Below are 12963 nucleotides of genomic sequence, written 5' to 3' on the forward strand. Positions count from 1 at the left end.
GAATGTCTGCTATGTATAGGTTTTGAATTCTATTGCCTCAATAAATTATACTGGAAATTACTCTTTCAAAATTCAGAAGCTCAGATCTGATGTATTTATAAGATATGCTGCTGCTGCTATTAAGTCACTTCAGTCGTGTCTGACTCTATGCATTAGAAAATGTATTGCAAAGCCTTTTTTTCAAATTGACCAAATTTTTTAACAAAAGTTTGACTTGCTTAAGAATATATTTATCTTGGATTTGAGTTCACTGCTTAGCTTAGGTCAGTGTTGAAAGGGGATTGTTTTTGAGGAATAAGCATTGAAGATCAAGGGTCTCTTGTCCAAATTTTGAATTTTATTTTCATGTCCTAATTTCCAAAGACTTGATACTATGTTGAGATATTCTACAGATTTTCTCAATAATATCGGAGTGAACCTGTATGTGATCAAAAGGCCATTCTGATATCAAATGTTTAATCACCTTTACTAATAATTAACCAAAACTAAAGGTAAGTTTTGCAGATAAAACTTGTCATTTCACCACAAATCGTTATTTCCTGATGGAGAAGATGAAGTTTAGCAAAAAGTAAACTTACATCTTGGCTAGAAGACAACAGACTTTGCCTTCTAACATCTGTAACACACACAAAACTAACCTCATCAGACCCCAGTCCATCCATGACCTCTTTGCTCTTAGGGGTTAAATCTAGCACTGTGGGATCATTTGAGAATATCTGGATGAAAAGGCAATTTTAGTAACATTTGGGAAAAGTGAACAAGTTAGAATTAGTCTTAACAACTAGCTTTTTCTTTCTGAATCTTCAAAATCCCTTTTGGGGATTTTTAACATAAGTTTTTGAGATATAGTTGATTTACAATGCTGTATTAGTTTAAGATACACATCATGGTGATCAGTTTTATACACACACACACACATACATATAACTGAATATATAGAGAATATATATATTCTTTTCAGATTATTTTCCCTTACAGGTTCTTACAAAATATTGAGTATAGTTCTCTTTGTTATAGAGTAGGTTCTTGTTGGTTATCTATTTTACATACGGTAATGTGTATATGTTAATCCCAAACTTCTAATTTATCCCTCTCCCCTCTTTTCCCCTTTGGTAACCATAAGTTTATTTTCTACGTCTCTGGGTCTATTTCTGTTTTGAATATAAGTTCACTTGTATCATTTTTTTTAGATTCCACATATAAATGATAACATATGATATTTGTCTTTGTCTGGCTTACTTCACTTAGTATAATTTCTAGGTTCATCTGTGTTGCTGCCAAAGGCACAAAATGCCTTTTTTTACATATATAAAATGCCTTTGTAGTTTTATTTTTTGAGATGATTTATATTGTTTCATAGAAACTTCTATAACTATTTCACCAGCAGTTTAGAATTATAAACTAAATATAGGTCTCATTTTATGCCTACTTTGTAGTATGCATAGAAATTATTTACACTATAAATGTATCAGTAAAGCTACAAGTCATTCTGAATTGCTGCATATATATATATATATATATATATATATATATATATCAAACCACCACTATCAGAAAATACATTCAGTTTGTCTTAGCCAAGATACAAAATTAAAATGGAAACAAACAAAGCTGTTCCTTTTGTAAAGTAACAAACAGAGAAACTTAGTCAACTGTCCATGGAACACAATGCCATAAAGCTGAGCAGAAAATGAAGCTGGCATACAGACAACACTAACTAATTGCTTCTTGAGAGAATGAATGATTGACACTGAATTGATCTGGGTCAGAAGCAGGCAAGAATTATGAGAAAATTCTGGGCAAGAATGGCCATGCTTATATACAGAACAAGAAACTGTTCTATCCTTTTAACAGCTAATGAATATTCTCGCTGGAATATTGATTGAGTTTTCTTTCTTTTTTTTTTAATTTTATTTTTAAACTTTACAATGTTGTATTAGTTTTGCCAAATATCGAAATGAATCCACCACAGGTATACCTGTGTTCCCCATCCTGATCCCTCCTCCCTCCCCCCTCCCCATACCCTCCCTCTGGGTCGTCCCAGTGCACCAGCCCCAAGCATCCAGTATCGTGCATCGAACCTGGACTGGCGACTCGTTTCATACATGATATTATACATGTTTCAATGCCATTCTCCCAAATCTCCCCACCCTCTCCATCTCCCACAGAGTCCATAAGACTGATCTATATTACATTCTAGAAAATGTTGGTCTATTAATTGGGGAACATTTTTATTTTATTACTTTTAATAATAGAATACTTAAGCTGCATTTTACTCAAGTGATGATCTCAGCTCCACTTTTGGCACCTAATTTTTTACCCATTCCCTGTATTGTTAATGGTACATTTACTCTGAATCTTTAAATGAAAACCAAAGTCGTATAGGAAACCCCAGTGCACAGGACAGAGAAGTTTTTAGAGGGCCTTCAGTGAAATGCATAATATTTGCATGTGATTCAAATCAGTGTGAAACAAGCTTCCTCTGTCCTGGCTGGCAGAGTACATCAGGCAGAATGAAAATCCAGCACAGAAGCTTCACTGAGTCACTCCCGCTCATTCCTTTCTGAACACGAAAACCTCCAGGGCCTCTCACCACTGTGAACTGGGACCTTCACCATGGATGTGTCCTTGCCCTGGGAATCTGTAGATTTGAGCAACCATCAAATTGGGAATGGAGCTCAAATAATGTTCCCAAATAGAAAGTATAGATAATGAAATGCTGAAGTTTCCTATTGGTAGCTACATAGGTCAGCATGTGTGCTCAGTCAGTCGCGCCCGTATCTTCACAATCCTATGGACTGTAGCCCACCAAGCTCCTCTGTCCATGGGACTCCCCAGGCTGGAATACTGGAGTGGGCTGCCATGTCCTTCTCCGAGGAATCTTCCCGACCCAGAGATCGAACCCGTGTCTCTTGCACCGGCAGGCAAGTTCTTTACCACTGAGCCAGGGAAGCCCACATAGATCAACACTGACATATGCAAATTTCTGTAATTTCTTAGATTTTACAAGGGCTCACATCCTTTCCTGAGTGGTCCATGTCGTATGTGATCCAGGTGTCAGTAGGCATTTCCAGCACCACTCAAAAGGATCCATTGTCCTTGCTCTGCTAAACCCCACGTGACACTTTTATTACAGAGTAGTTTGCATGGCTTTTCTATATCTGATACCAGCACACTCTGGTCTAGAAATTTATCTTTGAAGAATAAGTTGGTAAATGTCCTAGGTAACAGAACAGATAAATGAAATTGACACTTTCAGGCTCTTCATACCATATTCTAGTTGCTTTGACTTGGTAACAGTGCTCTTTCCCCACATTTGCAAGGACCACTCTACGTTTTCTTTTAATTGGTAAGAACAAATTTGTTTTTGAGCATTTGGTGACATTCTGGGATAATTGGATTGAGAAATACTGGTCTGTCGTCTAAGTGTAAAAAAAAGATATTATTCAATTTTTACTTCTAAATTTCAACTAAAATTGAACATTTTTAAAAAACTCTTTTTTAACGAGGACATTTAACTGGTCTGGTTTGTGGGTGACTATTAGTTACTCTATCCTTACTGACGCATTTATAGAGAATGTTTCCTGAAGATGTCCTTCATGAAAGGGACACGTTTGGACTAGGTAATAGTAATTTACTTAATTTATCTTAAATTTGGTTTCAGTGAGCAACCCTAATTAACCTGATTTTTTGCTGATAATCACTCTCAATGGAATCAAATCACAAATCCGGGGATGGATTGAGCGGAACCCAGAAGGAAGCAGCTCTTCGCGCACTGGTCCAGCGCACAGGATATAGCTTGGTCCAGGTAGGCATTTCTCGTGCCATCTGCTGAGGCTCACCACTGAACTCAGAGTGGTGGGAATATCGGTGATCCTAGCGTGTAAAATGTGGCTGGTCAGTTGTGTAACTCTTAAGGTGGACATTCCTTTCCTGGGGCAGAGGAAGTTGGATCCTTTCGGTCTTGCAGGGGACCTTACAAGTGATATTCTCTCTACTCTGGGTTATCAACTCAATTTTGCCTTGTCATTTGGAGGCTAAACTAGTGCTCACGGTCATGAAGACTATCACAGTTCTGAAAGGCCAATTTAGAATAAGAAAAGGCATCTGGAATTCACCACCGAGAGCAGTCAGTGAAGTAGAACCAAGTTGGTGTTTCAAGAAATCAGCAGAAAACAAACTATCCAGAGACTTGCTTTGATTTCCAGAGAGATTTCTGACTATGGATGTATGACAACTTGTAGATGAAGGATCTAAGAACTGATCATTTGGTCAGCGTAGCTATTCCAGGATGTTTTCTCAAAACAACTACTCAAGCTGTTTAGGATATATAATAATTTCTCTCCGTGTCCAGCATTTTTGTAAAAGAAAGGAGAAAAAATATCCTAAAGCTAACTATTCATAGTCACTAGTTGTTCAGAATTATCTGCATATTATTGTCCTTATGATAACCTCTGTTAGAGAGTTTATGATACATTGAAAAGCAAACTAGTATTATATATATAAATTATCTTATCTGAAGAAATAATGCTGCTCTTTTTTAATGTTGCTCTTTTTACAGTAAAACAAAATGTTAATATTTTAATTCTCAGCTGTTATCTTTTTCCTACATACTTCCCTGACTTAACCAAAACTTTGTGCTATTATGAAAATGAAAGTCATAAGTGGATAACAATAAAATATATAGTAGTGTCCTTTATTGCAAGTTCCTTTGTCAGATCAGTTGAAAACTAAATGTAGCACACTTTGTAATAACCTTATGAGTCATGGCACACTTTGTTAGAGATAATGCTCAAAGTTATTTTTAATTTTTCATCCTAACAAAGAGTATTTATTTAGTCTTTTTTAAGATTTCAGAAAGTATTATGTCACAGAAGACTCCTAAAAGTTTAAGACAAGGGGGATACTAATGCATTATTAGTTTTTAATACTTAATAAAAGTCTATTTTAGGATCATTAATAATCTAAATGCCTTTATCTCCAAATTTAATGTGCTTCAAAATTAATGTCTGACTGAAATTTTTTATGCAGTCTTTTCCTACATAAAGGGGTTTTCATAAGCCACAGAAAAAATTCAATAGCATTTACAGTCTATAAACCAGAAATATTTAGAATAATGTTTTACATTTGCTTAGGTATGGTTAGCTGGAAAAAAACGTTCTTTTTCTTTTGTAAACAGCAGTCTCATAAATGTTATAAAATCAATAATTTTTAAATCAGTTTATCTTTTTAACTTCTTTGTATCTGAAACACTCATATAAGAACAGTGATAGTGAAAAGCACTTAAACCCTTGTCAATATTCATACATAAGGGTATTCTCCTTGTGGAAACAAACCTCTAATGATCTGAAATATAATGATGAAAATATATATAAACATTTCTAGTGTGACACTATTTCTAATATCAATGTCTTAACTGTGAATATATAATTACCCTCAACAAGCAGAAGTTTATGAAAATTACCTTAAAACAATATAAATTGTCCATTTAACTTTATTCTGGGCACTGATTCTTTCATTTCCCCTAGATGAAATTCAGGGCAAGTCTCATGACTTTTCTGGTAACTTTCAGCTAATAAAAGATCAGCTGCTAAATAATGAATATGTCTAGTCCAGTAGAATAAAAACTTAACTTCATTCAAAGTGAAAGCTATTTCCCATTCCCACGCATATCAGGGTAGAAGGCAATTTCTATTTTTTTTCTCTTTATGCTCTCAGAAGCATAGTTCCCTACACCAGTTTACTAACTAGAATTCCTGACTCAACGGAAACAGAAGAAAGGGATGAAAGTAAAGGAGAAGGGCAGGAAAGTTTTCGCTTGCCTGCTTTTGGCATTGCTCTCTGGGCCTGGCAGCTATGTAAAGCTCCTAGGGTACTCTCTACAGTCATCAGAGACACCCTGAGTTCCACTGCCAGGGGTCCCTCCAGCTAGAGGCTACTTCCCTGAGACCCAGTCTCCTTCGACAGAGCTCTTTTTAACACTCCTAGCATCCCTCTTGGAGGAGATGGAACTTCAACCCTAATTCCTACATGTGGCCAAACTCTAGACCCCTGGAAACTCACATTCTGACCCAGTAAAATCTGCAAGTGCAGGTAAGATGAAGCAACCAGTTCTTCTCACCAACATCAAAGCAAATGGCCAGCCTATTGCTCACCGTGAGATACTCCAGGGGTGAGTTAGACCTACCATCCTTGGGTGTTCCCAACTGCAGGGAGTACATAGCAAGCTCCATGAGCTTTTTCCTTACTCCCCGCCTCTGCTTTAGGTGAGCTGAGAAGCACCTCGAAATTCCTCCCACTTAGGGGGCACTAGGATTCACACCACACCAGCAATGGGCTCCAGAGATCTTTGAATCAATTCCAAAAATTCCTCTTCAACTCTTCAATATTTTTTCTAAACTCACAGATGGGGAGGGGTAGCAGAAGTTGTTAAACAGTGTCTCCCTATCTCTTTTTCCTGCTTGCTGGTCCAGTAAGTTTCATATCCACATCAGAGGCCAGAAGAATTCCATTCCTTCTTTAACTCCTGTTACAAATGAAACGTAAAATGTCACTAAGTAATCATTTAGAAAACTCTGCAGAATAGAACATTTTAGCATATTAAAGCAATATAAAATCTTGCAAATAACAGTACATTTTTAAAAGGCTCAAATAGCAATGGAGACCTTTTCATAAACCTAATAATTTAAGAACATTTTCATTAAAAAGGAAAAAATAATAGGGCTATTGTACCCTTATTATATAAAATGTTTTCAAGTAAAATACACCTAAAAATATATGGCCTATTTGCCTATCACTTTGGTCTTACATAATCAATTACATTCAGAAAATATTAATAATAAGGATTTAGATCACAAGTTAATAGCAATTACAAAATAGTAAACAGTTATTGGGCACTTATATTCCAAATGCTTTATGCCTATTAATTCATTTAGTCCTAACCACAACACTGTAAAGTAGTTACTATGATCATCTCCAATTTCCAGATAAGGAAAACAAAGCTCAAGGAGTTCGATAGTTTGCCCAAGATTTATGGGCCATAATTCCACTGTAATTGGCTAAAATTTCCAGCAAGATTTACAGAACTAAGTGCTATTATAATGTTATCTTTAAGATTGCTATTTGAGAGATTAGTATGCTAGAGCATGCTAAAAGCACTTTGTTGAGCTTAAACTTTGTAACATGATTTGCTTGAAGTAATCATTTATAGCAGAATGATTACTGGATCAGAAATTTTCTAGTGATGTAGAAACCTAAAGTTCTGAAACCTTTGCTATGTAGATCGAAAGCCTCTAATCAAGATGTAAATATGCACATGATTCAGTTCAATCATTTTGAATGATTTGGAAAATCCTTTCTGATTTTGAATGCAAAGTGTAGAAAGTCACCCAAGACTTCAAATCAGAGACCTGTTATTTAACCCAGTCTCTACCACACACAAGAATAATCATTTTTTTCTCTTTTAGTTCCTTTTTTAAATTGAAGTATAGTTGCTTTACAATGTTGTATTACTTTCAGGTATACAGCAAAGTGATTGAGATTTATGTATAAAAATATATGTAAGTATATATATTTGTAGGTTGCTACAATATATTGAGTATAGCTCCCTGTGCTATGTAATAGGTTGTTTACCTATTTTATATATACTAGTGTGTATATGTTAACCCCAAACTCAAGTCCCTTAACAGCTCACGGCCTTAACTTCCCAGAAGATTGGCTAGGACCTACTCCACTCTTAGTCAAGGTTTTGTTATTCTAGCATATGCTCAATCTAGTTATTGGTCAGCAAACTTGTTTAATTAGAAAAGGAAACCAGCATGTACTGAAACATAGCTTCAAACTCTGCAGTTGAGGGAAAATCCTTCAGCCTTCTCTGTATTTCAGTCTTCCTACTCTGGATTACAGAAAACATCAGCAGCAGCATCAAATAAGAGAACATCAGATGTACTTTTTAAAAAGTCTCTGTACAAAAGCGCAGACATTAATAAGTATATTAATACAATTCAGGGAGTTGTACCTATATAATGATATTTTTAAATATTACAGTATTCACTAAGTTCGGGTTTGAAGGATTTGCTTCAGCTGTACCTTTGCAGTCTCTGATATTGAATGCTGAATACTTGCAAAACAAGAATTCCAAAAAGACAGTGTGACTAATCTGTGCTCTCTTATCACTAGCAAGACAAATACAGCTGCCAGAAATAGAATTTTGCAGGTTACTTAATAACATGAGTCAGTCTCTTATATCCACACTGATGCAATAAAACGTGCTCATGAGGATCTGAAAATAAGCCTTGTAATATTCTTTTTAAATAATAATTGGATATCTTTAGAATGGATAACTAAAATTTTTATCAAATTTCTTTAAATGATAAAAGAATTTTAATAAATAGAGGTTCAATAAATATTGCTATAAAAATTGTGTAATGTTGACAAGCTAAACTTTCAACTTAGTCTCATTATGCCACATAGAGAGATTTCAGATGTGTGCTGAAATGTTAACTTGTAAATAAAATTTGTCTCTAGGCAATGGAATTAGATACAGAGTTTTTTTCACTTTTCCACTCTTAACTGTACTTCCCAGATCTTCCAAAACTACCATATATTTGACACACACACAGGGGAAAAAAAATAACATTACGATGATCCTTTCCTCCAGAATGTATTACTAGTGTGGGTCATCAACTCTGTGACATCTGACGCGCCTTTTTTCCAGAATTTTCTCCTTAAAACTAGAAAAATACATTTTCATAGACGATTATTTTCAGACAAATTTCTACCCAATGTGGGGTCAGTTTACACCAGTTCTGCTACAGGGAAGTCTAAATATATAGTTAATAAAGATCACTCGTAAGTAGTCTGAATATACTTTAAAGAAGACCCGCTGGTTATATAGTATTTTTAAGTGATTTAAAATATGGTGTGTGTTAATATTTTGTCCAATTACCCTATAGATCATCTATTTTCTAAAAATTATTACAACACAAATATTTATGTGGTATGTCCGTCCTACTGTTGTCTAATGCAGTGGTTGTTTTTAACAAAATTTCCTTTGCTTTTTCCCCTAATCCTTATTATGAAACACAATGTGTTAGTATTAGTCCTTGAGATTACAGAAGTATAAATTATAGCAGCTGGCCTAAAATGCATATCAACTAATTGCAATGAAAATTAATTTATCTAGAATTTAAAAGGACACCATAAGACTGCATTAAATGGATATCACATTTCTGTTTAGAGCCTTAAAATTGACCATAGTCTTTGATCTAAGGAATAAGGACTAATATTTAGACATAAGGATGTTCATCATAGTGGAATTTAAAATGTTTAAAAATATTGGACATATCATCATAAATGTCCAATAAAATATTACTGGTCATATAAAATATGTCACCCTTATATTTCCAAATTATATGGTCATATAAAACTGTGATTTCAAAGAAAGACATGGGACAATGTCCAAATTTAAAAATTTAGTTAAAAATAAGAAAGCAAACCTGTATGTATCAGCTTACAGATCATATTTTAAGAAATTATTCACACACAAATATTAGAAGATAATAAAAGGTAATCTCTGATAAGGAAAGCTTTTTCTTTCTTGTGCTCTTCTTTATTTTCCAAACTCTTTATAGTGAATATGGATTATTTTTATTTCGAGGAAAAAATCTCATAAAGTAGAAAGTATTTCTATAAGCATTCAGTTAGGAATAGAAAACCTGGGAAAATTTAATGAAGAAAACTTCATTATTGAAGCTGGATGATAGATGCTTGGCTTCACTAGGCGATTCTAATTCTTTATATGTTTGCTGTATGCATATTTAATACTGATATAATCCAACACTTCCATTTCATTGTTGGAAAACAAGGTCCAGAGTTATACAGTTGAGTACAGACATAAGCCAGAGGTCAGCAAACTGATCTGTGACTCACATGTGGCCACAGCCTGTTTTTGCAGTAATTTAAGGACATGAGTGGTTCTCACAATTTTAGAAGGTTGTTTTTTTTAAATCCTAAAATATCAACTATCTGGCCTTTTACAGAAAAAGTTTGCTGACTCCCAACTCTTACCCTTCATTTAGTACTCTATAAGTTAATCCATAGGTTTTTAAAATATTGAAGTACAGTTGATTTACAGTGCCTTGTTAATTTCTGATGTACAGTAAAGTGATTCAGTTATACGTGTGCGTGTGTGCGTGTGTGTGTGTACCTATATATATTCTTTTTTCATATACTTTTCCATTATGGTTTACTACAGGATATTGAATATAGTTCCCTGTGCTGTACTATAGGACCTTGCTTATCCACTGCATGCATATATATATATATATAGTTTACATCTGCTAACCCAAAACTCCCAATCCAATCCTCCCCTGCTCCCCCTCCCCCTTGGCAACCACAAGTCCGCTCTCTAATTCACAGTTCTTAAAGAAAATGCCCTATAACATAGATGAGGGTTTAAAATTCCTTAAAGGAAGTAGGAGCATCCCTCCTTGTCCTACCCACCAATTCAAGCCTAAACCCTCATTCCTTCACTTATTTATTTACTCCACAAATAGAGACATGGTGCCTACCTTCATGAAAATTACTCAAAGGAAGACAGAAAATAAGCAAGAAATAAAATAATAGCATAGAATGTTAAATGCTGCTGCTGCTACTGCTGCTGAGTCGCTTCAGTCCTGTCTGACTCTGTGCGACCCCATAGACGGCAGCCCACCAGGCTCCCCTGTCCCTGGGATTCTCCAGGCAAGAACACTGGAGTGAGTTGCCATTTCCTTCTCCAATGCATGAGAGTGAAAAGTGAAAGTGAAGTCGCTCAGTCATGTCCGACCCTTAGTGACCCCATGAACTGCAGCCTACCAGGCTCCTCCGTCCATGGGATTTTCCAGGCAAGAGTACTGGAGCGGAGTGCCATCGCCTTCTCCTGTTAAACGCTATGAATATCATAAATCAGGTCAAGTGACAGAATGGTAGAAGGCCTTCCTCAGACAAGATGACATTGAAGTTGAGACATAAAGGATGAGAGCAAACAAACATGGCCAGGAGCCAAAAACAAAGCAGCATCTTTAGCAGAGGGGACCACCTGGGGGGCACTGATTAACCAAAATATTTGTAAAATGCACAATGAGTTGTAAGCAGTGAAGACAATAGAGTGCCTCAATTTCAGTAAGATTACAGCAGATAAATAAGAAATCAGTGCTCTCCATCTTTCTCTTCCTTTTTCAATCAGTCATCAGTCTGCTCCTAGGAGCAATTTCCTCAAACTAGGGACAAAATACAGACTTTAATTCTCAAACTTTAATTTCTCAAACTTTCCTTTCCATGCGTGTTCTCTTATTTGGAGTTTCACTGCAACTATATATTTTAATTTTCTAATTTGTTCAATTCCTAAGTAAATATCTACAAGCCAAAAGGTACAAAAGATGGCATTAGATCAACATTAATCTGATTAGAAGGCCATTCTCTGCTTATGTGCCTCAAATTAACTCCCCTATCTCTTTGGTTTGGTATAATGTGCTTTAGTAACTTTCCTTGGGTACTTTTTTTTTTTTTTTTAAACTTTACATAATTGTATTAGTTTTGCCAAATATCAAAATGAATCCGCCACGGGTATACATGTGTTCCCCATCCTGAACCCTCCTCCCTCCTCCCTCCCCATACCCTCCCTCTGGATCGTCCCAGTGCACTAGCCCCAAGCATCCAGTATCGTGCATCGAACCTGGCCTTGGGTACTTTTGAAGTGGCAATTTTTTCTACAAACAGTGCCATAAAATAAGTAACTTAGGATCCCAGAGTTTACAACTGGCTTCAACTAGACTAGATCAGCAAGAAGCAGATGGAAAAACTCTGTGGTATTGACGTTCTTTTCCAACCACCACACAAAAATCCTAGGGGCAGAAATAAGTTTGACTCCATGACAAAATATAGCTCTTGGGTCCTCCTTTTTCTTTTGTTGCCTGTTCTTACCACCTGCTCCGGTCCCCATTATTCAGGGACTTATGTCATTCGTCAAGTGCATGAATGCTAATTCCTTAAATAGGTGGCACTAAACACGAGAATAGGGTGGTACCATTAGATCATCACAGGCATGATTCCTTAAGGTCACCACTCCAGCCACCCATAGGCTAACTTCATTTTCAAGCTCCTAAGAAGCTTTGCTTTTATTGGCCAGCAATGCCATAGCCTGGTGTGGAAGACTCCAGATGAAGGAGCAGCTCTGTGGATCCTTTTGCAGAGAGTGCATGTACCTGACATGAGATGGGAACTTCAGCATCCCAAGGAATAGAAACACATTCCAGGAGCTATTTTCAAACAGCAATGAATTTCTTCTCCACTCGCCTAATAGGGAGTGGGTTACATATGAGGTCTTCCATATAAGGTTCAAAATATTTGCAAAATATGAACTATAGTGCTTTCCCTTAAAATAGAAGGACATGACGGTTTCTGTTTTGTTGGCTTAAAAAATGGTGTAAATTTCATGACTCACACAGAAGCATTGATGGCAGTTTTGAACTTTAGACCTTGTTTGCAGGTAACTTCAGGACTTTTAAAACTGTTACCTGTTGGTTTAATATCAGTCAGCAACAAAAAAATAAGTAGCTCTTAATCTTCACCTAAAATCTTATTATGACATGCAAAGAGAACTCTCTAACATAAGCTAAAGAGAAAAAAGTGAGATCACAAAAGCATACAATCATGAAGCTGGGTGGGATTTCAGTAGCTGTGATCCTTTTTTAAAACATTGTTTCAGAGATGCAGGGCAGAGAGCTGAAGTGATGTTGAGCAATACATTGACAGAGCATTCGATAACCTTGAATTTCATCATGAGAGAATTATTCCACTTTCAATTCTCTTTTAAGTTTTCTGATGAGGAAAGTTTTTAGAGGTACATCTTAAACACCTCTCCTTCCCCTGCTAATCTTTTAAAACAGAGAACAGGACTAGGGATCAGTTTTTAGTAGATAA

The 12963-nt window shown here is 35.9% G+C and overlaps 1 protein-coding gene across 7 annotated transcripts in view; it reads left to right on the forward strand.

Annotated features, from left to right (window-relative positions):
• A1CF (APOBEC1 complementation factor) overlaps nt 1–12963 on the forward strand; it is a 102765-nt gene that overhangs the window by 37197 nt on the left and 52605 nt on the right. For 5 of the 7 annotated variants that reach the window (XM_070780423.1, XM_070780427.1, XM_070780426.1 and 2 more), the window contains one exon: nt 3665–3808. The exons of the other annotated variants lie outside the window; for them this stretch is intronic. In XM_070780423.1, the coding sequence (XP_070636524.1) occupies nt 3710–3808 (99 nt within the window). In that variant the 5' untranslated portion in view covers nt 3665–3709. The remainder of the gene's footprint in view (nt 1–3664; nt 3809–12963) is intronic. 7 annotated transcript variants of the gene reach the window in all.

Source organism: Bos indicus, chromosome 26 (genome assembly GCF_029378745.1).
Source record: "Bos indicus isolate NIAB-ARS_2022 breed Sahiwal x Tharparkar chromosome 26, NIAB-ARS_B.indTharparkar_mat_pri_1.0, whole genome shotgun sequence".
Classification (NCBI taxonomy): domain Eukaryota; kingdom Metazoa; phylum Chordata; class Mammalia; order Artiodactyla; family Bovidae; genus Bos; species Bos indicus.